Here is a 25,938-nt window from a genome sequence, read left to right on the forward strand (position 1 = left end):
GGGGGGGGGGGGTAAGAAGATCAACCAAAGGACTTGTATGCATGCATATAAGCATAACCAATGGACATAAGACACTGGGGGATAGGGGAGGCCAGGGGATTGTCAAGGGCGGGGAAAAAAAAAAGGAGACATATGTAATACTCTTTGTAATAATTTAAGCAATAAAAAAAAATTATAAAAAAAAAAAAAAAGAAACAGGCTGGGGTGGGACTTGTCCACCAGGAGAATTTCATATATATGTGAGATGGATTCCAATTGACTTCTAAAACCAAAATTTAGGGTCTCTACTATCAAGAAGATAGATTAAAAAATGAAGCAGTGAGTATGGTGAGTATGTGATTGATGAACAAGAAGGGTAGTCTCAGTTCATTATTGTCAGCTGGCAATTGGATTTCTAATTGTTGAAATTTAATTACAGCATTTTTAAAAATTTCACAATTGCATGCTAATTTTTCAGATATAGGGCTATTCATGTTTTCTATTTCCTCTTGTACCCATTTTGCTAAACTTTATTTTTAATGACTTTATTTCAGCTAAGTTGTCAAATTTCTCATTAAATTGTTTATAATATTTACTTTATAATTTAATCTATGTATTGATGTCTCTATTTTAGTTTTAGATATTGGTAATTTGTGTTTTTTCTCTTTTTCTTGATAATCTTGAAAGGAATTCATCTATTTTACTTATCTTTCCAAGGAACCAACTTCTGGCTTTGTGATTTTCTCTATTGTTTGTCTTTTTTCTTTGTCAATTACTTTTGCTCTTATCTTTATTATTTCCTTACTTATAATTTCCTTGGCTTTACTTGATTTTCTACCTTTTTTGTTTGGTTGCCTAAGTCATTGACTTTTTAAAAAAATATTCATTTCAAATTATAATTTTCCCTTTAGATTCTGCTTTAGCTGTATTCCAAAGACTTTGAATATTGTGCTTTTACTATCATTTAGTTAAAAATATTTTCTAATAACCCTAGTAAATGATTTTGACCCATATTTTCTTAGGACCATGTGCCTTAATTTCTTAATATTTGGGGATTTTTTGTTTGTTTATTTGTTTTTGTTTCTAATTACATTTTATTGTGTTCCAAAAATCTACTCAATGCGATTTTAATCTTTTTAAATTTATCAAGACCTAATTTATATCTTAGCACATCATTTAAGCCATTCCTGGCTACCACTTGCATTGCCATCACCTTTTGCATCTCTTTTGGTTATCATTTGCATGTAATATCTTTTTCCATCCTTTCATGTTCAGTCTATATATGTCCTTAAATCTAAAGTGAGTGTTGAAGATAGCATAATGTCCCATAGTTCTTTATCCTTTCTTCACTTTTTTTCATTTTTTTCTTTTTGCTCCTCTAACTCGATGACTTCAAAGACTTGTTTTTGAGTTTGTTTATTCTTCTGCCTGATCAAGTAGGCTGTTGAACACCTCTCATTAATTTTTCAGTTCAATTATTGTATTTTTCAGCTTCATAATTTCCGTTTGGTTCTCTTTCTAGTTTCCATATCTGCCAGTATTCTCATTTTGTTCCTGTATCATTTAATTGTCTGTGTGTATTCTCTTTCAGCTCATTGAGCATCTGTGTGTCATGACATTATGACAGTTATTTTGAATCCCTTGTCAGGCAGTCCAGAGATCTGCATTTCTTTAGGATTGGTCTGGATTTTTATTTTGTTCCTTTGATTGGGCCTGTTTCTGTGTATGCCTTGTAATTTCTTTTCTGGAATTTGGGCATTTGAAAAAACAACCACCCCTCCCAGGCTTTGCATCCTGGCTCTGTGCAGGGGAAGACCTTCACCAATCATCCGGCGGGCTGTTCTAGGACCTCCCTAACCTTTTTAAGTATCTTTCGCCCCCTGGTGTCTGCCCACAGAACTGCAGCTCTAACATGCTGACGTGCTTTCAGCAGCTACCAAACCGTAGTACAGATCCCATCAGTGCTCAGACTGACAAGACAGAAACCACTTCCTCCTGCAGCCCCCAGACAAGCCAGAATGTTGGCCACAGGGTCCACTCTTTTGTTTCCATCCCAAAGGAGGAGCCCCAGCATGGGGGTTTCCTTCCAGTTGTTCTGCAACTCTGCGGTGCCAAGCACAAATAGACACACCAAATGCCAGGAATTTTCCTACCCGTATACTGGAATCCCTTCTTGGTTTTACAATGGCTTAGGTCAGCGGTTCTCAACCTGTGGGTCCAGACCCCCTTGGGGGGTCAAACGACCCTTTCACAGGGGTCGCCTAAGACCATCGGAAAATACATATTAATTACATATTGTTTTTGTGATGAATCACTATGCTTTAATTATGTTCAATTTGTAACAATGAAAATACATCCTGCATATCAGATATTTACATTATGATTCATAACAGTAGCAAATTACAGTTATGAAGTAGCAACGAAAATAATGTTATGGTCGGGGGTCACCACAACATGAGGAACTGTATTAAAGGGTCGCGGCATGAGGAAGGTTGAGAACCGCTGGCTTAGGTGCTGTGGCTTCTCAGCTGTTCGGTGGAGTTCTCACAGAGATGTTCTGGTCTGTATTTTGTTAATTTGCTGTTGCTTCTTTGTCTGCCATATTGCCAACATCACTCTCCTGCTTTTGTTTTTGAAGAATGTATTTACTTGGTATGGAATTCTAACTTGACAGTTTTTTCTTTCGGCCCTTTAAAAGTTTTATTTATTGCCTTCAGGCTTCCGTTGTTTTAGATACAAAGTCAGGTTAGAGTTCTAACTTTTGTTCTTCTGAAGGTAATGTGTTGTTTCCCTTAGGTTGTTTAATCTTTGGTTTTCGGCAATTTGTCCATGATATGTCTATGTGTGGTCACCATCAATTGTGGACATTTTGGCCATTATCTCTTCAAATATTTATTCTGATCCGTGTCTTCCTCATTTACACACGTAGAAGAAAATTTGATGTCCCTCAGGTCAGTAAGGCTCTGTTCCCTTTTTTCCCCTTTTTTCTATTCAAGCTTTAGATTGGATTGTTTCTATTACCTTTTTTGAGGACACTGATTCTCTCTTCAACAGTGTGCTGTTAAGTCCACCTGTGAAAAGTTCATCTCCGATCATTTTTTACTTCTAGATTTCTATTTCCTCCTCTCTCTCTTTCTTTTTTGTTAGCATTTTCATTTCTCTGTAGGGATTCCCCATATACTCACCCATTTTTCCATCTCCCCTGCAAATTCTTAAATGTATTTATAGCAGTTATTTTAAGTCCTTATCTGATCATTTCAACATCTGGGTCATTAGTGGTCCTGTTTCTATTTTTTTCTTTTTCTTCATCATGGATCACATTTTCCTGCTTGTTCATATTTCTACTAATTTCTTATTTTATACTGGGTATTGTGTATGGTATGTTATAAAAGTCTGCTAGTCTTGCTCTCTTTTCTTGGAAGGCAGTTAAATTACTGACAGGTCACCTTGACCCTGTGGGGAGCCAGTGTAGAATTAGCTCCTTGTCCTACAGCAGTGATGGCGAACCTATGACACGCGTGTCAGAGGTGACACGCGAACTCATTTTTTTGGTTGATTTTTCTTTGTTAAATGGCATTTAAATATATAAAATAAATAGCAAAAATATAAATCTTTGTTTTACTATGGTTGCAAAGATCAAAAAATTTCTATATGTGACACAGCACCAGAGTTAAGTTAGGGTTTTTCAAAATGCTGACACGCCGAGCTCAAAAGGTTCGCCATCACTGTCCTACGGCATCACTCTTAGTCTTGGAGTGTGGCCCTTACTCCTGGGTGTACCCATTAGTTTCACAAGGTGTTTATCAAGCTTCTCTAACTTAGCAGAACTTGAATTCTAAACTCTGTCTTTCTAGCACCACACAGCTGTTTAAATTCTGCTCAGCCCTTTAGCTTGTTGCTTTTCCTTAAAGTCTCACCCTATGCTGACACAGTTGGGCCAATCAAGAATTCGAGGGAAATTTCTACTAAGACATTGGGTCCCCCACCTCTGTGACTCACTCCGTTCCAGGATTTCCCCATCAGTGCCTGGCCACGGTGGCAGTCCTGACATGTGACATAGATTTGAATAGCCAGCTCAGCGAGAATCTCCATCTGTGTAAGCTTCCCTTTCTTCAAAGTCTCTGCCTGGTTTTGGTTGTGCTTCATTGCCTTCAGATGCTTGGTTTTAGTATTTTTTCCAGAGCCTATCACTGTTATTAGCAAGTACACACTTCTCTGCCATTACTGGAACTGGAATATTGGGTGTGATTCTTGAATAGGTGATGTTTGTTTCTTTAGAAGTTGTCATGGAAGTAAGGAAAAATTACCGTGGAATAGCAAAAAAACAACAACACATTTACCTCCCCTCTGAAATTAGAAACCAACTCCCTATGGTATAAGTGTTCATTCACTAATTGAATACTCAAAACAACAGAAATTTAGACTCAACCTATATTTGCGCTATAGGTGCTTAATAGGAAACAATACAGAGTAAACCAGGAATTGGCAAACCTTTTCTTTAATGGGGCAGAGAGGACATAGGTTAGTCTCTGTGGGGTATTACAGTCTGTTGCAGCCACTCTGCTTGCTATTGTGGTGGGAAAGCAAAACTGGGTAATAGTCAGATGAATGAGAGTGGCCAAGAAAGCCTTAGTTTCAGACCCCGAAATTTGAACTTCAAATTTCATATGATTTGTATGTGTTATGAATGATTCTCTGCTTTCAAACTCTCTTAACCATTTCAAAATATAAAACCGTTTTTAGCTCACAGGTCACGCAGAGCCAGGCAGGGAGTGTGCGGGACCTGGCCCATTGTCTCCTGGTCCCTGGAGTGAACTCTGCAGGAAGTATTCTCGCTTCTCTGCCACTCTGTTCCCCTCTTCACCTGTGAGCCAGAACTGTTTCAATGACCAAACACACAGGTTTTCAGCTGCTTCCTGCTTTTGGCCTCGTTGGCTGGTTCTAACATGTAAATGTGCATAAAATTGCTTTGCAGAATTGTATACACAAAACTCTATACTCTGAACCTAATGGACGACGGAGGGTGTTCAAGTATAATTTTGCCCGGCCACAGTTCTCGCTTTACATTCGACCTTAGGACATGACTCCATCGTATGGGCCTCTCTAGCTCAAGACATCGCTGTGTGACAGCTGTCAGGTTATTGCTCTCCGAGTACGTCCTTCTCTGCCCTGCCTGGAACTGGAGCTGGGCCCTGTAAGCATCGCCCTTGGGCAGCTGGACGGGGAGAAGAGATCGGGGAGGTGCCCTGGGGAAGGAGCATCTCTTCCTGATACCGCAGGGTTCCCGCCTGCTGGGCCTGCGGCCCCTGGCGACCAGCAGCAGTTGGGATTCCCAGTAGCTCCCCTACCGCACTCAGCGTCCAGTCAGCTCCATCAGCATCCCTGCTGGCTTCCCAGCAAGTCTCACAGAAGTCTTAGAAAGTTCCAGAAGGAAGCTTCCCAGTGAATCAGCGGCACACCTCTCCACTCCCCCCCCGCCCCCCCCATGCCCCGCCCCAGGCAGTTTCCCGGGGAGGCCCTCCAGTGCCCCAGAGAGTGGCATCCCCCGCAGGTGGTTTCAGAGTTCCACCAGCATCCCGGAGGACAACTTCTTTGCAACACCCAGCGAGCCTTGCAGGCCCCTGGGGGCAACTGGCCCATGGTTTCAGCACCTCCAGAGGGTGGGTCCCTGCTGGCTGGCTCCAGCTTGCTGCACCCCAGGCCACTTCCCACTCTCGGACAGGCCATGGCTGCATCCACCCCAGAGCTCTGCATCTCTCTTCCTGATCCACGGGGTCCCTGGGGGACCCTCTTCCTGATTGGCTCCTTCCTCAGCAGCGGTAGAGCTGCTCCCACGCCAAGCTGCTGTGTGTTGAGTTCTCATTACCCCTTAGTAGTCAACCCCTTGTTGCTAGTTAATGAATCTTACTACACTTCCCCGTTCAAATTAACGTGCGGCTTCTGTCTCCTGACTAGCCCTGATTAAACCACCAGTTTCAAAACTTTTGGAATAGCAGCTGTAGGGGGCCGGTTGCAGGGAGGATAGGGACCTAGCTGGTCCTGAACGTGTGCAGTGGTGAGGGTCGTCCTACACAATGACTGATAGCAAATATAACTATAACAAACACCATGTCTGCTTGAAAATAATTTCCTTTGATCTACTACTATTTCCTTGTGTGATGAATCACTTATAATTCTTTAGCAATAGATTCATTTCAAAAATGCTCATCATGTTATATTATCCTGATCATCCTAAGTAGCTTATTCTTTGTTTTTATTTAAATAAACAAAGATCTTGTTTTATGGCTATTACTCTTTTTCCTTTCCTTATACCAGAAGCATAGAGATTAAGGACGTGCACGGTACAAACGCCTGGGTACTGACCGTGCCGATGACTCTTTCACAGGCGCTGCGGAAGGCCTGCCTGAGACCAAACCCCTGAGCCCTGTGAGAGGGATGCAGCTCAACTCGGGAGAAACGGAAATACTCAGGAAAGCAGTGGAGGACTACTTCTGCTTGTGTTATGGTAAAGTGCATTCATGTGAAGCATTAATTTTCCGAATAGTTCACTGTGGAGTGTTAGGTCATCTTATTGGTGTGATTATTTAGATGGTTTCTAACATCTGAACATCCACATTCTCATCAAACGAAGAGCCGTCCTTACTTAAGTACCAGCTCAGGTTTTCTTACAGAAGACAACTTGGTTTCTTCTGGTCCATCGAAACCTCTGGATTGATCAGGCTTCAGTGTTGGCTCCCATTTTGGGGGGCCCCCAGGTGCCCCCCACTCCTTGACCAACCCAGTTATTAAAGGTTTTTATTGTTGCTTTGGTCACCAGCCTCTCCCTAACCCTAACCCTAACCCACCCACATCTTTCCACATCTTTCCACAGGCATTAAGACAAGGATTTTTTTTTTAAATACCTACACAATGTTTTAAAAAGCTAGATAACAAGCTCTGGCCAGCATGGCTCAGTGGATAGAGTGTCGGCCCCTGCACCAAAGGGTCTCAGGTTCGATTCCTGGTTAAGGGCACATACTTGGGTTGCAGGTTCAAGCTCCAGTCCCAGCCAGGGCTCATATGGGAGGCAACCATCAATGTGTCTCTCTCATATCGATGTTTCTCCCCCCTCTCTTCCTTTCTTCCACTCTCTCTAAAAATCAATGGGAAAAATATCCTCGGGTGAGGATTAACAAACAAACAAACAAAAAAGCTAGCTAACCAAGTACTATACAGGTTTTATATACTTATTTGCGATATAAGCACCTTAGCATCTTAGGGCCTTGTTTATCATTCCTAGACAGCTGCACACATTTATTGACCTGCAGGTCCCTGTGAGCACTTGACTTTGGGGACCTCCAGCACAAGGGATCCTGTGATCTCAGGCTACACTTGTCTATGAGAAATGGGGCTCCAGCACCTCTGGGCTGGCGGGCCAGTGTAGAATGATACACGGCCCCAATGGTGACATGAGGCCATGTTGACCTCATAACTTTTCCACAGGCAAGTTGGCCTGACTTGTTCGGTGTGACACAGGGACAGCTACACTCTTAGTGGAGGCTCTACCCAGCAGCCTGCGTAACCACGTGTGCTCTCTGCGGCCCTGGGTGTGCCAGACCGAGTACGCCAAATTGCACATCTTCCAAGCGAATGGAGATAAAGACCTATTCTTTTCTCTTTCTTCTATGAAGGTTCAAATATTATAAATATTTTATTTTGGCCCTTTGGTTGGTAATTTTTCTAATTTCCGATATAAAGAAATAGGGTACCGTATGCTTCTAATGTATCTTCAAATGGTCACCACCTGTGCTTATTACACTAAATGAAATTGGCCAGTAGGGGTGGTACGCACCTGCCATTTAAAATCATTTTGCCTCTTCTCCTAGGAAAAGCCTTAGGAACAACAGCAATGGTGCCTGTTCCATATGAGAAGATGCTGCGAGATCAGTCGGCTGTGGGAGTTGAGGGGCTTCCAGAAGGAGTTGCCTTTCAGCACCCGGAGAACTATGATCTTGAAACTCTGAAGTGGATTTTGGAGAACAAAGCCGGGATTTCATTCATCATAAACAGGTGACAGGCTCTGTCCCCTCACAGCAGTTAGTATATTTGAAGATAAGCTGAGAGCTTCATTTCAGTTCATTATGTTCTATTACATTAGAAGTTGTTGTTCGGCTGTTTAATCTGACTTTCTTGTGTGTTCACGTTGGGTAATAGTGTTGGTTTTCTTGCAGACCTTTCCTAGGTCCGGCAGATCAGCAAGGTAAGTGACAGCTTCTCATACTTAGTGACTGCCCTTGGCTGCTAAACCAGTTCTGCTCTTCTAATTAAAATGCAAGTTCGGCACATTCTAAAGCTTGTTCATTCTCACTGAGGAGGCGGCCTCTGACATGGCAGGGTGGGTGGTCATGGTGTGTGCAGGGTGTACAGCTCAGGGAGAGACACACCCCGCCTAGAAAGTGGAGACACCACCCTCCTCGCAGCTCACCTGCTGGGGAGTTTCTGCACCCAGACCTCAGACAGCAGTAGACTCCCCTTGTCCTGGTGCACAGCAGTGTGAGGAGCGTGGGGTCCCCTCCTGGTCTTTGACCACAGCCACGGGCCAGGCATGGTTGGGTTCAGGAGTGGGTCTAGGATGTGTGATTGTTCCCATGCTCCTGAAACTCACAGTCTAGGAGGAGGAACGAGACTGTCCAGCAGGGAGCCAGGTGTGGCCTGTGCTCTCAGAATGGCGGGAGGAAATCCCTGAGAGCCCTGCAAAGGGGTGAGAATTGTGTGATTGGAAGGGCTTCATGGAGACGTGGGGGTCAAGCAGGGGGTCAACAGGCTGTTCCTCCAGGAAGCCCATGCCATGTGACCACACAGAAAGCAATGGGGAAGGGTGTCTGAGGCCGCATTTGGGAACCAAGGACCCCTTATAATCTCCTGAACTTAGGATTCCGAGGGGACCAAAAATATAATAATAATTTAACAGAAGTGTTTAGAGATCAACTTATGCTTACTTCTTATTTTCTCAGATTATTATTCTGAATGTAATTGGAAACCATAGCTGTATATGAAAGATCAGATCTAAAGAGGATGTCATACTGAGACTGCATAGGTAGGGATGGCCCAGGGGGGCGTAGGGTGGGATACACACAGTTCAGAAGGCACTCCGTGAGGTGGTTCTTCTGAGCACAGATTACTCACGGAGCAAAGTCTGCTCCTGGAACAGTGCGAGCTCCTGGACTCCTCAAAGGAGGGATTTGAAGGTAAGGGTGGCAGGTGACAGGAGATTGTTGTGCCAGAGGACTTGCATTTTCATTAGAGACTATTTAGTGCTTACAGTGTGCCAGGCACTATTTTAAGCACTTTGCATGTATTCTCACCCAACCACCATTTTCAGATGAGGAAACTGCGGCACAGGGCGGTTTAGTAAGTTGCTGGAGGTCACCCAGCTGGTGAGCAGCAACATGGGATCCACACCTGTGCTCCAGTTCCGGTCTGCTCCTCGGCCCCCATTCTGCCCACACGAATGGCCCCAGATCATGGGGTCAGGTTTGAGATGGTCTCTTCCCTCCACTGACTTGGAGATGAGAGTTCTGTTCTCTCTGTATTGGCTTTCATTTTATATATGCCTTTTAAAAAAATATTTTTTTATTGATTTCAGAGAGGAAGGAAGAGGGAGAGAGAGATGGAAACATCAATGATGAGAGGGAATCATTGATTAGCTCCCTCCTGCACTCCCCTACTGGGGATTGAACCCGCAACTGGGTATGTGCACTGACCGGGAATCCAACCATGACCTCCTGGTTTATAGGTCGATGCTCAACCACTGAGCCACACCAGCCGGGCTCATTTTATATGTCTTTGAATGTTGTCATATTTCAAGATTCGGAAAGGGGCTAATGTGTGTCTTTTCACTCCTGCACAGGTGGGCCTGGGGTGGTAACAGATGCTAAGAGAGCAATGACATTGTCAAGTGAAAGGTAAGGAATCAATAAAAAATACAACCCACATCTAGCCCCAAAGTGATCCTTTTTAGACTGGAAAGCCTTCCTTATTTTGTTATACAGCTGACCCTTGAACAACATGGGTTTGAACCACATGGCTCTTTTTATGCCGCTAGTGGACCAGCACAGGTCAGACCGTGCTGTTAAGAGGCACCTGTGTTTTTAACCTGAAGCTGGGAATACGCGTATGTGGAGGGCCGACATATATTATATTCAGATTTCGACTGTGTGGCAGGTCGGTGCTCCTAACCCCCAAGTGTCCAAGAGTCAGCTGTATATTCTCTATTCTGTAAGATGTTTGGGATTCTATCGCTACAGTCAGTTAACACATGTGGTTTTGTAACAAACCATTAAGAATGTTAATGTTAAACTTGTGGCAGTGTTGCTCTCAGTTTGGCGTGGGAAGGGTCTTCGGCAGCACGGAGATGTGGGGGTTGTAGCTCAGGGGTCCAGACACCTGTGGGCAGTCCTCACCGCCCGTCCTGACCAGGGTTCCCTTTCTCCTTTCAGTGGTGGCCCCATCCATGTGAAAACGGAACCCATGGAAGATGCCGGTATGTATACCGATGCTTTTAGGTTTGATGGTCTGTTTGATGCTTCTGGCTCTATTTTTGTTCATCAGTTCAAATCATATTCCACAAATGAGTGAAGTGAGATCATGTGATATCTATCTTTCTCCAACTGGCTTATTTTGCTTAGCATAATGCTCTCCAGGTCCATCCATGCTGTTGCAAATGGTAAGAGTTCCTTCTTTTTTACAACAGCATAATATTTCATTATGTAGATGTACCATCATTTTTTAATCCACTCATCTGTTGATGGGCACTTAGGCTGTTTCCAAATCTTAGCTATGGTGAATTGTGCTGCTATGAACATAGGGGTGCATATATCCTTTCTGACTGGTGTTTCTGATTTCTTGGGATATATTCCTACAAGTGGGGTCACTGGGTCAAATGGGAGTTCCATTTTTAGTTTTTTGAGGAAACTCCATACTGTTTTCCTCAGTGGTTGCACCAGTCTGCATTCCCACCAGCAGTGCACGAGGGTTCCTTTTTCTCCACATCCTCGCCAGCACTTGTCGTTTGTTGATTTGTTGATGATAGCCATTCTGACAGGTGTGAGGTGGTACCTCACTGTTGTTTTGATTTGCATGTCTCAGATGATTAGTGACTTTGAGCATGTTTTCATATTTCTCTTGGCCTTCTGTATTTCCTTTAGAAAAGTGTCTATTTAGGTCCTTTACCCATTTTTTGATTGAATTGTTTATCTTCTTTTTGTTAAGTTGTATGCGTTCCCTGTAAATTTGGGAGATTAAACCCTTACCAGAGATATAACATTGGCAAATATGTTCTCCCATGCACTGGGCTCTCTTGTTGTTTTGTTGATGGTTTCTTTTATTGTGCAGAAGTTTTTTATTTTGATGTAGTCCTATTTATTTATTTTCTCCATAGTTTCTCCCTCTCTCTCTCTCTCTCTCTCTCTCTCTCTCTCTCTTTATTTCAGAGAGGAAGAGAGAGGGAGAGAGAGATAGAAACATCAATGATGAGAGAGAATCATTGATAGACTGCCTTCTGCACGCCCCACACTGGGGATCGAGCCCGCAACCCATGCATGTGCCCCGACCAGGAATTGAACTGTGGTCTCCAGGTTCATAGGTTGATGCTCAACCATCGAGCCATACCAGCTGGGCTGACCTTTCCACTTTTTAAAAAAATACATGTTTTTGCTGATTTTTAGAGAGAGAGGAAGAGAGAGGGATAGACGGTTAGAAACATCGATGAGAGCCCTCATGGAAAGGTCAGAAAACCCCAAATAATCAAGTTCATAACATTCAGACCTCAAAAAGATAAAAATGACGCCAGCTGGTTAGAAAAGACTAAAACTAGAATCTAACAATGCTCACAAAAGCAACCTAGAATATGAAATGAAACAGTTTCAGAATGTGAAGTTAAAATTAAATCTAAGATAATCCAAAAGAAAAGCACTAGTCAATACTAAGAAGAAAAGATGTAGACAAAGGGAAAATAGAGACCTGCCACAGATAGAACAGGAGGCAGAGCACCAGCGCCATAAAGCTTCCAGGTGTGGCTTATCCTCCGCCACCCCCAAGCACCAGGGGAACCTGGACATGAGTGGACCAGTCTCCTGTTACACCCACGGGTCTCCCCCCCACAGCTACAGGGGCTGTGTCCCTCCCAGTCACATGTAAATATGTGCTTAGTAGAAGCTCCACCTTCAGTGACAGAGTCTGAAAAGTAATGGTGTGTGCCATGCCAGCACAGCCAAGGGTTCGGTGAGCCTGAGGGGCGGGGGGTGGCGGTGAAGGATTAAAGGAAAGACAGATGAAGAGAATATAGCTGGGGCTCGGTGGATCTCCTGTGCCTGGATGAGGCCACAGAGAAGGATCCAGCCAGCAAGCTGAGGCTTTATTTTATAGTCAGAGAAAAATCAAGGTAGTGGTCAACATAGGTACAATGTTCTTGGGAGTTTCACTTGTTTTGACAGCACTTGCTGCACCTCCCAAAGCCCATTAGCTACCTAGGAAGGATCTAGGGGACGGCCATAAGGTCAAGCTTAATTATGCTAAGAGGGCTCTGCCCTCTAACCTGGGACTTGTTTGTGGCTCTGCCACAGGTCAGTCTGAGGCTTAACTCTAGAGCCGCACCCTACATCGGTGCTTGTCCACCTTAGTTATTGTAGGTAAAACCAGCAAGTCAATGAAGAGAAATGAGCCCAGCAGCATTCAGCTGTGGAGATCTCGGCCGAGCAGCATTCCGCTGCGCTGAGTCTTAATCTCACACATGACATGCCTTCAACTCTCACCCACTTAATCTTAGCCTTGAGTGCTTTTCAAGGCACAGATATGTTCTGCCTGCAGCCCCCACTTAGGAAGACGACAAGTGGGGGCAGAGGGAGTGGTCCGCTCTCCCAGGGGCCCGCTCACGGATCCAAACCCAGACCTCCCTCGCCTCCCTCACAGCTGTTGGGCGTGAGCATGTCCCTCCCGCTTTAAAACAGGTGTCTGGTTGAGGCCTTTCTTGGGAGATGTGGTTCTGTTTAAACAAAAATATGCTCCTGATGAATGAATTCTGCTGTGGATTTCATGATGCAATACAATTGCTTCCAGCTGCCCACCGGCTTCGGGAGCTGGCCATCAATCGGCCTATCTCTGGTGATATTTGTGTACACAGAACAAATGTTTCGCTGATCTTGAATTTTGAATTTTGAATTCCTTTCTCTGTCTCTCCCTTTTCCTCCTCTCCCTCCCCCTCTCTTTCTTTCACTACGAGGAAAGACAGCGGTAAATCTGTCTCATTAGCATGTCAAACGAATTCTGCGCTGTCCAATCTGGTTTCAGTTGCCTGGATGAAAAAGGAATGTTTCCCTGTCAGCCCAGCTGTCCCTTGTTCATCAGTTGTTTCAGTTAGTAGGGACTTTAGTGCCTAATCAACCTGGAATGTGTACTTTAATTAAAATTTTATTATAAAATATTATGTAAGCTATATATGTTCCAATTTTTTTAAACATTTAATCACCTTTATTTATTTTTTCTTTGTTTGTTGTTGTTAATCCTCACCTGAAGATATTTTCTCATTGATTTTTAGAGAGAGTGGAAGAGAGAGGGAAAGACAGAGAGAAACATTGATGTGAGAGAAACACATCGATTGGTTGCCTCCTGCAGGAGCCCTGACCAGGGCCAGGGCTGGGGAGGAGCCTACAACCAAGGTACATGCCCTTGACCAGAATCGAACCTGGGACCCTTTGGTCCACAGGCTGATGCTCTATCCACTGAGCCAAATTGGCTGGGGCATGTTCAAATTTTTAAAAACTCAGATTTATAAGAGTAATAAGAAAAATCCCTTTTCACCCTTTCACTCTTTCCTTTCAAAATTCCATCCCCCTAAGTCTCCCTGCACACCTCCAATCCCTCCCCCATCTGAGGTGGCAACAACTTTTAACTCATTGGTGAAAATTCTTTCACATCATGTACAAATAAGCACGTAAATGGCATTTTCCTTTTTTCTTTTTTATGCTTAAGTGGACCTCCCTTTGTCAACTTTCCTTTGATCTTTCCATCAACTTACCCTTTTGTCCCATTTCTGAGCAAATTCCTCAACTTAATCTACCATTTCACTAATATGGCCATCAGCCCTGCCCATTCTGTTTCTCGGTTGTCCTAACAAGTTTTCCTTTTTGATAATCACATTTTAATTTTTTATTATTAATTTGAGGGAGAGAGAGAGAAAGAAACATCGGTTCGCTGTTCCACTTATTTATGCACTCATTGGTTGCTTCTTGTATGTGCCCTGATCAGGGATTGAACCTGCAACCTTGGCCTACGGGAATGATGCGCTAACTGAGCTACTCACACTTTAACTATCCAGTCTCACTGTCCTTACACCAACAGCTATTACTTTTCAGAAGGCCCTCAGAGCTTGTCAATTGATGCTAAACAGTGTAGCCCGAGCTGTGCCACAATTTTTGCTTTTGATGTTCTTAACATTCGTGGTAAACTTGCATGTGTAATTCAGTAGTAGTTACCTTCTGCTGTATTAAAAGGCACCAAAACTTAGTGGCTCAGTGATTCCATTTTGTCACAGTTCTGTCTGTTGGCCTGGCATTGCTTCTTGTCTGGGCTGGCGCAGGTGGGGCTGCATCGCCTGGGAGGCCTGGCTCCTGGGTCTGAGGCCTCAGCGGGAGAGCTAGACCCCACTCCCCTCCCAGCCTCCAGGAGGCCAGCCCAGGCGTGTTCACAGGGCCACTGAACTCCACCAACAGCAGGCTCCCATGCACACGCTTTCAGGACTCTGCTGTGTCCCATTGGCCAACGCAAGTCACGTAGCCAGGCCCAGCTTGAAAGGGGGAAGAAGTGACCTCACTTCAAGAGAACGGGAGTGGGCAAGTCACATTGCAAACAGGTGTGCATACAGGATGGGCGCATAGTGGCTGTTTTTGGCAATCTACTACACCTTTCGCTGATAAAAGCTTTTGGTTTTACTAATGTGGTTTCTCCAGGTTTTCAAGTCCATTTCATTGTAGTGGGTTAAGATTATATGTGCCTATCAGAACCCATTACAGAAGAATGTTTACGTATTTCACGTAAATGCACGCACATATTCAGCCTTCTTAAAACAGGACATTTCCCCACACCAGATCTCTCTCTCCTTCCCATCTTTCCTCCCTCCATCCCTTCCTTCATCTGTCTCTCCCACCTTCCTTCTTTCCTTATATATTGACCTATATAATATATATGTTATTTATATTTTTTATATGGATAAGCCATTTGTTCACAGTGATGAGCTACAAGTTCTTTTGCTGATTATAATGGTGCTGTGTTCATCGATGCAGAACCCTGACGTTCTATCAGCTGGTCATCTTTCTGTGTTGGTGGGTTTGGCCTGGCATTGCTTCTTGTCTGGGCTGGCGCAGGTGGGGCTGCATCGCCTGGGAGGCCTGGCTCCTGGGTCTGAGTTGGACACTCACAGCCAACAGTGTTGTAGGAGGGCCCACAGCCTGATGACAGTGTTAACTTTTGGTTTGTCAGTTCTGCAATTACCTGAAGAAAGCTTTTTTCCTCTCTCCAGCCTCTCGCCCATGCGTGGTCATACTGGAAGGGAAGGAGCCAGAGGGCGGCTGTGGAGCAGGGAGTGGGCGGAGAAGGGGCTATTGGGAAGACGGTGAGGGGCAGCCCATGTAATTCTGTCATTTCCATTGCATTCAAAGGCATTTCTGTGAAAGCAGCAGCTGCGTCAGTCAAGAAAGAATCAGAGGATCCTAATTACTATCAATATAATATGCAAGGTAATACTATTTTATAATCATTTTCTCCTCCCAAAGTTATTCGGGATGAAAAATTGTAATTGCCACCCACCTGTGTGGGCTGCCCCTCACCGTCTTCCCAATAGCCCCTTCTCCACCCACTCCCTCCTGCTCCTTCCCTTCCAGTATGACCACGCATGGGCAAGAGGCTGGAAAGAGGAAAAAAGCTTTCTTCAAGTAATTGCAGAACTGACAAACTAAAGGTTAACACTGTCATCAGGCTGTGGGCCCTCCTACAACACTGTTGGCTGTGAGTGTCCAACTTGAAATATGTGAGGAGTCTTCCATTCTGACCTCATTTGCTCTGGTTTCAGTCTTGAGAATGGGCATTAAAGCCCCACAGTGTTAGCCATCACACACTGGATAGTGATAATGTGACAGGTTTCTTCATTGGAAGACAAACTTGATATCAGTTAGTTCTGTGCCCACGTCTGTACTTCACAATGAAGAAAAAATTGTAAGAAAAGCATAAAAGAAATGCTTTTTTTGTTGTTGCTGGCACACAAATATTGATTAGTAGAGTCACTGATAATAAAAACCAAAATGTATTGGGATTCAGTAATTTGCCTTGCAAATAAAGTATTGCTGGATTCTCCCCTCCCTCTCTATTTTTGCTTAAAAGAATTTTGGGGCCCTAGCTGGTTTGGCTCAGTGGATAGAGTATCCTGGGTTTGATTCCAGCCGAGGGCACGTTCCTCGGTGGCAGGCTTGAACCCTAGCCACGTGCGGGAAGCAACCAACCGATGTGTCTCTCTCATAAAAAGAAGCATAAGATGTCCCCTTTTTGCAACCCTTCATGTAACAATGCATCTCAGCCGTAATCACCAGTGGCCATTAAAACCAATTGTTAAATGTCAATAGGATTTTATCACGAGTAGATCAGGCTGACAGGTTCTAACTCACTCACTAGTCCAATGTTAACCTCATAAAGTAGAGGTAACCAGGTATTATGTGCCTCCAAGTGGGATCTAGTAAGAAGCACTCCTTCAGGATTCTTGCCCTCCAAAATCAAACCTACATCTGATGCAGTCTTTAGATTTACCTACCACTTTTCAGGAAATGTGGGAGATATAGAAACATAGGAAAACAACACTCCAAGGTCGCAGGCAGTAAACGCCAGAGTGGTAGAAGCTCGACAAGACATGTGCTGATTTCCTTTTCCTTTTTTTTCTAATATATTTTTATTGATTTCAGAGAGGAAGGGAGGAGAGAGAGATAGAAACATCAATGATGAGAGAGAATTATTGATCACTGCCTCCTGCACACCCCCTACTGGGGATCGAGCCCACAACCCGGGCATGCGCCCTTGACCAGAATCGAACCCGAGACCCTTCAATCTGCAGGCTGACACTCCATCCACCGAGCCAAACCAGCTAGGGCATGTGCTAATTTCTTCATCAAATAATTGCAAGGTTTTTTTAAATGGAGAGAAACCTGTTTTATAGTAAAAGAGATTTAAAAGACATTTCAACCAAATGCAATGTGTGGGCTTTGTTGGGATCCTGATTTAAGCAAACCAACTGCGAAAAGACAATTACTGCTTCCTGTGGAATGCCAAATAATCACTGATGGCAGGAATTGGAAAGTCCATTTGTAATCGTTATAATAAAAGATTGGATCAAGAAGGAATCATCAACCCTAGCCGGTTTTTCTCAGTGGTTAGAGCATTAGCCTGCGGACCGAAGGGTCTTGGGTTCAATTCCCGGTCAAGGGCACATACCTCAGTTGCAGGTTTGATTCCCAGCCCCATGGGGTGTGTGCAGGAGGCAACCAATTGATGTGCCTCTCTTTCCCCGCCTCCTCCCTCCCACTGAAAATCAGTGGCAAAAGTATCTTCAGGTGAAGATTAAAGAAAAGGAATCATCAGTGGATGCTAAATCTAGAGAGAAATTTAGGAGTGGAATACTTACGTGATCTTAAAGTTTCTCCCCACAGGCTGTTGGCCAGTTGCAAGAGTGAGGAAAAAAACAGTAATTTTACATTGGAGACATCAAATAACACCTTGATCAGATGATCAAAATTCACATCACCAGAAGGAGACAGATGAACTCTTAGTTGGTCTGGGCTGCTATAACAGAATCCATAGATTGGGGGTCTTAGAAGCAGCAGGCATTTATTTCTCACAGTTCTGGAGGCTGGAAAGTCCAAGGTCAAGGTGCTGGCAGGTCCAGTGTCTGGTGAGGACCCACCTCCTGGTTCGTAGATGATCTTCTCAACGTATCCTCCAAGGGAGTCCCTTTCATCTCTTTTATAAGGGCACTAATGCCAATCCTGATGGCTCCACCCCCATGACCTAATCACTTCTGAAAGGCCCCACCTCCGAGTACCATCAATGGGGGTTAAGATTTTGACATTTGAATTTGGGGGAAACACAAATATTCAGTCTATAGCAGACATCATATGCCTCCAGATGTGATACCCTGAGAAGGATAGCCCATCATCTAGGCAGTATTCTGGCCCAAAATGCAAAACTTGAATTCTATCATGAAGAAACATCAGACAGGCTCAAAATGAGGAACATCTATTGTGGGGGAATGAGAGAGAGGGATTTCTAGTCTTAAAAAATGGCAATGCCATAAATATCAAACACAGACTATGGAACTGTTCCAGATTAAAGGAGACTAAAGAGACATGACAACAAAAACCATCCTGATCACAACCTGGATCCTTTACGGAATGGGGAAGAGCTACAAAGGACATTTGGGGCAACCAACCAAATGCAAATATGAGCCCTGGCCGGTTTGGCTCAGTGGATACAGCGTCAGCCTGCGGACTAAAGGGTCCCAGGTTCGATTCCAGCCGAGGGCACATGCCTGGGTTGTGGGCTCGATCCCCCGTAGGGGGCATGCAGGAGGCAGCCAATCAATGATTCTGATTCTCATCATTGATGTTTCTGTCTCTCCCTCTCTCTTCCTCTCTGAAATCAATTAAAAAATATTTAAAAAATGGGAATACAAATGATAGATTAAGTAAAAGTATTGCCTCAATGTTAAATGCTGTGATTTTTATAACTATGCTGTGATCATATAAGAGAATATCCCTATTCTTAGGAAATAATCACTAAAGTGTTTAGAGATAAAGAGCCATGGTGTATGTAACTTTCTTTCAAATGGTTGGGGCAGGGGAATATATATATATCCCATATCAATAGATTGGGGGGAGGAAAGAGAAAGATTACAAATTATAAAGGAAGTGGTAAAATGTTAACATGTTATCTGAGTAAAAGGTATACAGATCTTTGTTGTATTTTATTCTTGTAATTTCTCTGTAAGTTTAAAATTATTTCAAAATAAAAAGCTCTTTTTAGAAAAACACGGTTCTGAGACAATTAAGAAAAGTTGAACAATGACTAGAGATGATGATAAAGAATAATCGTTCACCTGGGGAGTCATCATGATATTGGAGTGATGCTGAAGGCAGAGAGTTGTTATCTTACTGGTACCTACACAGTATTTGCGCGTTGAATTCTACCATATCTGGGATTTACTTTGAACCACCAGCGGGTTGGGGTGGGGTGGGGTGGGCACAGAGGGAACAGGGGCACAGGAGTTGATGACTCTTGGCAGTGGGGGATGGGCACGTGGCTTCATTATACCATCTCTGTTATGTCTGTTTGAAAATTTCCCAAAGGACAAATAAAGGAACAACGAAAAAATGTAAAGAAAGGGTCACTTGTACAAGGAGTCAAAATATTTCATGTACTGTACATCCCTGGGCGGATCTGGAATTATTTGCATTGTTTTAAATGATTTTTCTTTTTGTATTTCCAGTTTTTTTTACATATTGTTTGCTTTCCTTTCAGAAAGCCATCACTCTTCTGCGATCAATGAAGTAATAGAAATGGAATTGCCAATGGAAGGTTAGAGACACGAAGCATTTAATTTCGTGTGTGTGTGTGTGTGTGTGTGTGTGTGTATTTTAGTTTACAGTATTTTACAAAGAACACACATGTATGAAAATAAAGAAGGGGACTTCCTGGCATGCTTTTTTAGAGAGCTGGCTGAGTTCTAGTCCTAAAATGTCATCTTAAGGACTCTCTCACTCTTTTACTTTTGTAAAATGTGGTTTTGCTTAACGCACCTGGATGCAGAAGTTAAGTGGTAAGAAAACTTGATACTGGTGCCATTTGTTGTTGTTTTTTTTTTTTTTTTTTAATATATTTTATTGATTTTCTACAGAGAAGAAGGGAGAGGGATAGAGAGCTAGAAACATCGATGAGAGAGAAACATCGATCAGCTGCCTCCTGCACACCCCCCAGTGGGGATGCGCCCGCAACCAAGGTACATGCCCTTGACCGGAATCGAACCCGGGACCCTTGAGTCCGCAGGCCGACGCTCTATCCACTGAGCCAAACCGGTTCGGCGCCATTTGTTGTCTTATTTCATTTTGTCTTTTGGATGGGCATGCCCAGATTTTTTTGAACTGAGCCGAAAAGTATTTTAGGAAATTCTTTTTTTATTTGTTTTGTTAATCCTCACCCGAGGATATTTTTTTTATTAATTTTTAGAAAGAGTAGAAGGAAGGGATGGGGCAAGAGCAAAAGAAATAGAAAGACACACATCGATTGGTTGCCTCCCACATATGCCCCACCAGGGGGCCGTGGATGGAACCTGCAACCCAGGTACAAGCCCTTGACTAGAAATCACACCCACGAGCCTTCAGTGCACAGGCAACACTCTTAACCACTGAGCCACAGTGGCCAGCGCTTTTGTGGGGTTTTTTCAATGTGGCATAATATTTTAGTAAAACTAAATTAAAATTAAATTTATTGGGGTAACTGTTTGGTTTTATTGTTCAATGTTTGTTTAAATGCTATACCCAGTAGGTACAAACATATTCTAAGGATATTCTTTATCATTAAGATGTTTTTTATTTTTCATAGAAATGGGACCATTTATTCTGGAGTTTGTGGGTTTTCAGCCCATTTAATTAAAATAATATACATTTTTTTTATTGTGCTTCATTTAGTAATCTGCTAAAAATATTTTTAGCTCTGATGCTGAAATGTGAGCTGATCCATAGTGTCCTTTTCATATGAGTTCTTTTATTTTATGTCTATAAATAAGGTATATCATTCTATCCTGGCATTTAATAAAATGTCACTTATCTGAACAGATGGGATTTTGAATTAGTAAAATCGGAATTATAAAATTGCAATTTTATCATTTTTCCAATCCGAAATGATTTAACAAGAAGACAGTAGTATTTGGACCATAGTGTATAAACTATACAGATTATACTTTTAAAATAAACATTTATACCCTTGAAGTTGTATTTTTTTTTCTGAGTGAGTCCTTTTTTACTTAGAGATATTACTTACCTTGAAATACCACAGAGTCTGAACTGGTTTTCCCATGATTAGGGGAATTTTGAGATTGAATGACTATTCCCATCCTAATTTGATAATTCCATCATACTTCACTTTTTTGAATTCTAAAAATGGTTTCATGAAGTTGTTTATTTTATGGGGAGGAAACCTCTCGTCATTATTTGTAACAGAGAAAACGTGGTGCCGTTTAAGTGTCCAGCGGGTAGAGAATGGATCGTGGTGATCCATTTGGAAAAATGCTCCCAGTAAGCTCAGTGAGAAACACGCTTGTCTGGCTCAAGACAAGTTATACCCAAAAGAGGGGGACTAAAAGAAACCACAGTTTACAGTGGGATCTCAATTTTGTTTAGAAAAATTAATATAGTCAAAATAGTGGAGTAAGAAAATGCTGTGCTCGCCTCCTCCCAGGACCACATCAAAATTACAACTAAACTACAGAACAGCCATCATTGCGAACCCCCTGAAGTCTAGCTGAACAGGAGTCCTATAACTAAGGATATGTAGAAGAAGCCACATTGAGACTGGTAGGAGGGGCGGACATGCAGATGGCTGGTCCCACACCTATGTGTGACAGTTTAAAATCTGGAGGGATTTCTTGGCTTCAGAGGTCCCCCCTGAGGAGCGAGGGGTCCCAGCACAGGGTTCCAGTGCTGGGAAGAGAAGTCCCCGTAGCTTCTGGCCAGTGGAGATCGTGGCTGAGTGAGACGGAGGCTGCTGGAGTCCCAGGGGCTCCTCCTAAAGGGCCTACGCACGGACTTACTGGGACTCACTTACTCTAAGCTCCTGTGCTGGGGCAGCAGCTCAAAAGGTGCCAGGGACATATGGAAAGAAACTGAATTGTCTGGTTTCAGGGCAAGGGCTAGAGGGACACTTCTCCCAGACGCAAGTGCCGGGAGACACCATTGCTCCTTTGTTGAGCCCTCCCTCCTACCACAGCCTGCAGGCTCAGGCAAGTGCCATATCTGAGTCCCCATCAACTTGGCTAACACCCTTCACCCTGCCCTGTTGATTCCCTGAGACCCCACCCTACCCAACTTGCAGGCCCACCCAAGCTGCTTTCACTGGCTTTTCCATACAAACGGCCCATCTTGGCTCATACTGCAGGCTTTACTAAAGTCCCTAAAAGGTTCACAAACCCCATACAAGCAGCATCTGGCCTCACCATGCACTGTACCGCTCGCTAAGCAGCCCTAAGCCTGGACTAGCTGCAGCCAGCCTCTCCCGGGCACCTCCACGCACAGCACAAGTGACAGCCATCTGCAGATCACTGAAGCTCATACCAAGGGTCCCCGGGCAGGACTTAGGCAGTGACTGAACCTGGCCTGCACCCAAAATCCCTCCTAAGAGGCCCCAGAACCAGCACCTGGTGGCCAGCTTCACACCACACCAGAGCATCACCCAAACACCTCAACAAATGACACGCCCAAAGGACAGACTCGGCAGGCACCAGAGGCCCTGCCAAAGTGTCTCCTGGTCCATAGCGTTAGCCCCTGCACAACACTCCATTTGTAAGGATGGATTGGTGCTGATTCACCTGTACTTTGATGCCTCTGTGGCTCCTTGTGTCTGTCTGAAGTCTTGCTCTTCAGACGCATAATCTCAAACTCCCGAGTGATCATTCACACAACACATGAACTGAGCTTTGAGTTCCTGGGATAGGACTAGTCAGGCTTATTTATATTTCTCACCTAGAATTTAAGTGAATGTTGTATTTATCATTTGACCACAAACATGATAACATCAACTCTGCTTTTACTATCGGCCCATGTTGAGCGTTTCTGTGACTCTGTTAAATCATTTTTCATAGGATGTCTGTCTACTACTTAAATGTCCTCCTGGACACACTTATATGTCTTATTTCTTTTCCCCCTTTTAAACTGAGAATAACAACAAAGGTAATATACCTTTAAACACCCTTCTTTTAAAATCTGCAGTTTAATGGTCAAAATCCCCTTTTGACCATGAAACTGCAGAGACTCAAATATCATCTGATACCAAGCCATCTTGTTTTCCTGCAGCTAGATGTTCTCGAGGTTTTAAAAAATTCATTCTGGACTTCTGAGTAATGGCACATTTTTAGAGGAGAATTGGCCTAATTTTCTGTAAGTTCTAAATTTCAATTCTGTTTTAAGGAAACAGAAATCCATCCAATACTACAAGTTCTGCAGCAGGTGTTGAAGATCTTAACATCGTTCAGGTGACAATTCCAGGTATGGAAGTTTATCTGGCTTCATCATAATTTATATTATACTAGAGGCCCCATGCACGAAATTTGTGCAAGAATAGGCCTTCCTTCCCCTGGCTGCTGGCACCGGCTTCCCTCTGGCACCTGGGACCCGGGCTTTCCTTGCAGCTCCGGATTCATCCAGAAGGTCGTCCAGAAGGATGTCCGGTCTAATTAGCATATTATGCTTTTATTATAGATTTTTTATTTTGTTATATTTTAAACATTTTCTGACATGAATTAGTCTCTTGGAGTTGTGTTTTTGTTGTTGTTGTTTCCTTAGTTCATCCTATTAATTATGGGATGACAATTCAGGAATATAGAATATGCTGCAGATCCCCACTCACTGAATATCTTGCCTGTATCAAACATTGTTAATCAAATATATTGTTCTCCCAGCCATGCCCTGGCATTAATGGGAAAATACACCTCAAAGCAGATAACTCCAAACACTAGCTACGGTTGAATTGGATTTGGCCACAGAAGTGAAATTTTCTTTTGCTGCCCATCAAGTAATCTCCTTTTCTGAGTAAGTGTAGGTAAAAGATATCTGGAAAGCTACAACAGAATCTAATTGCATAGTTCCTCCAGAGAAGGAAACTGAGATGAGGATGGAAGAGAGACATTCACTATGTACTATTTTATATCTCTTGAATTTTGAACCATGTTGTTGCTTTATTTATTCAAAATTAAATAGAATTAAAATTTTAAGTATTGAAAAATATTCCCTACTAATCTTAATACATTTTATTCCTTTTACATTCATATTGCTTTGGCTAGGATTTCTGTTATAATGTTGAAGAGTAGTGGTGAAAGTGGACATCCTTGTCTTTCATATTATTGAAAATGTTCCTGAGAGTAGTATGTAGTATGTTTATATGGAGTTATAGTTTGGAAAATATAACTTTGTAATGTAATGGCTTCCATTTACAAATTTCCAAGATGCTTAATTTTTGCCAAAACTAAACTGAATGATAAGCCACTTAAAGTGCTTTTTCATATGCTAACAAGCATTTCTTCTAACAGCTTTCTTGGGGGCAAACATTATTAATCCTAGTTTGCTTGTTTGTTTAATTCTTTTAGATAATGAGAAGGAGAGGTTATCAAGCATAGAAAAGATAAAACAACTAAGAGAACAAGTTAATGACCTCTTTAGTCGAAAATTTGGTAAGTTTTTATATCGTTACATATCCAAAATTTATATATTTGAAATAGTTCTTTTTAATTTATCTGAGAAACTGATCTTTCTGTGAAGGAGCTATAATCAAAATGAATGTGTATTTTTACTGAAAAGCTTTTACATAGGAACATAGGAACACTAATTAAAATAATAATAATAATAATAATAATAATAGCTATCTTTGATTTACTGAGTTCTTACCATTGCTGAGCATTGTTTTTAATGCTGAACACGTGATTAAATATCTGATCTTCACAAAAACCTTTTTCAGTAGATACTATGATAATCCCTATTTGATGGATTGAGAAACTGAGTCTGCTATACTACCCACTGGCAATTTCAGAATCAGTAAGATTATTCTTACATCATAGTACTCCTGGAAATTAAAATAATAATGGCTCATCACCATTGTTGTCACTTGATGTGAATGCTTTTTAAATCTTAACATTAACGATAAAGCATAGTTTGCGTTAAGTAAATGATGAATGCAATTAATTTTTTGCTGTTTGTCTCATCACAGGGGAAGCCATTGGAGTGGATTTCCCCGTGAAAGTTCCTTACAGAAAAATCACATTCAACCCTGGCTGCGTGGTCATCGATGGCATGCCCCCAGGGGTGGTATTCAAAGCCCCTGGTTACCTGGAAGTCAGCTCCCTGAGAAGGATCTTGGATGCTGCAGAATTTATCAAATTCACAGTCATTAGGTAAGTGAGAGTTCCCCTGTCGGTCACGAGAACGCATCTGCAGACAGTAACTTGCCTGCAGTAGATGAGGGCGGGATAGGGACTTTTACCCCCAGGAGGTGGGCGATGGGTCCCTGCAGTCAACGGCTGTGCCCTGCTGCCTCTCAACTCATTTTATCATATTCTGCTTCTGTGAGCTGTGTGTCCCTGTCCCTGTTTCTTTTGTTACTGTTATTTTTAATCCCCACCCAAGGATATATTTTCCATTGGTTTTTAGAGCGAATGGAAGGGAGGAAGGAAGGAGGAGACAGAGAGAGAAACATTGATATAAGAGAGACACATTGTTGGGTTGCCTCCTGCACGCACCCTGAGCAGGGGCCAGGGATCAAACCTGCAACCCCGGTACATGCCCTTGACCGGGAATGGAACCCACAACCCTTTGGTACTCGGCCAGGGCCCTGTTCCTGTTTCTTGGTGATCATGGGCAGCTGTCTCAGTTTTATATCTCACTGCAGTAACATAGAGCTGACACTCACAAAAGTTTGTCAAATAGAACTAAACAGACAGGAGAGGAAAAATGAACGTTGTTGCATTCACCAATATCTCTTTCTCTTCAGACCACTTCCAGGCCTGGAGTTTAACAATGGTGAGTATTCGGGAGGTGATATCATTCCAGCAGCCGCTGTGAAGCGGAAAGTGTCTTGGTGGGAACTGACCACGGGGTCCTTGCTTCTTGAACCTTAGCGCAAAGCATG

At 43.0% G+C, this 25,938-nt stretch overlaps 1 protein-coding gene across 6 annotated transcripts in view; it reads left to right on the forward strand.

Moving 5' to 3' along the window:
• LOC102429082 (general transcription factor II-I repeat domain-containing protein 2) overlaps positions 1-25,938 on the forward strand; it is a 45,587-nt gene that overhangs the window by 13,842 nt on the left and 5,807 nt on the right. For 2 of the 6 annotated variants that reach the window (XM_006088228.3, XM_023753455.1), the window contains exons 4-14: positions 6,365-6,484; positions 7,845-8,028; positions 8,190-8,218; positions 9,869-9,923; positions 10,458-10,501; positions 15,672-15,749; positions 19,570-19,626; positions 23,229-23,306; positions 24,404-24,487; positions 25,021-25,204; positions 25,801-25,829. In XM_006088228.3, coding sequence (XP_006088290.1) covers positions 6,365-6,484; positions 7,845-8,028; positions 8,190-8,218; positions 9,869-9,923; positions 10,458-10,501; positions 15,672-15,749; positions 19,570-19,626; positions 23,229-23,306; positions 24,404-24,487; positions 25,021-25,204; positions 25,801-25,829 — 942 coding nt within the window. Of the gene's footprint in view, positions 1-6,364; positions 6,486-7,844; positions 8,029-8,189; positions 8,219-9,868; positions 9,924-10,457; positions 10,502-15,671; positions 15,750-19,569; positions 19,627-23,228; positions 23,307-24,403; positions 24,488-25,020; positions 25,205-25,800; positions 25,830-25,938 lie in introns of those variants that run through there. The other 4 variants (XM_023753457.1, XM_023753456.1, XM_023753458.1 and 1 more) reach the window with 4 other exon arrangements.

The sequence above is a fragment of the Myotis lucifugus genome, unplaced genomic scaffold, assembly GCF_000147115.1.
Source record: "Myotis lucifugus unplaced genomic scaffold, Myoluc2.0 scaffold_45, whole genome shotgun sequence".
In the NCBI taxonomy this organism is placed as follows: domain Eukaryota; kingdom Metazoa; phylum Chordata; class Mammalia; order Chiroptera; family Vespertilionidae; genus Myotis; species Myotis lucifugus.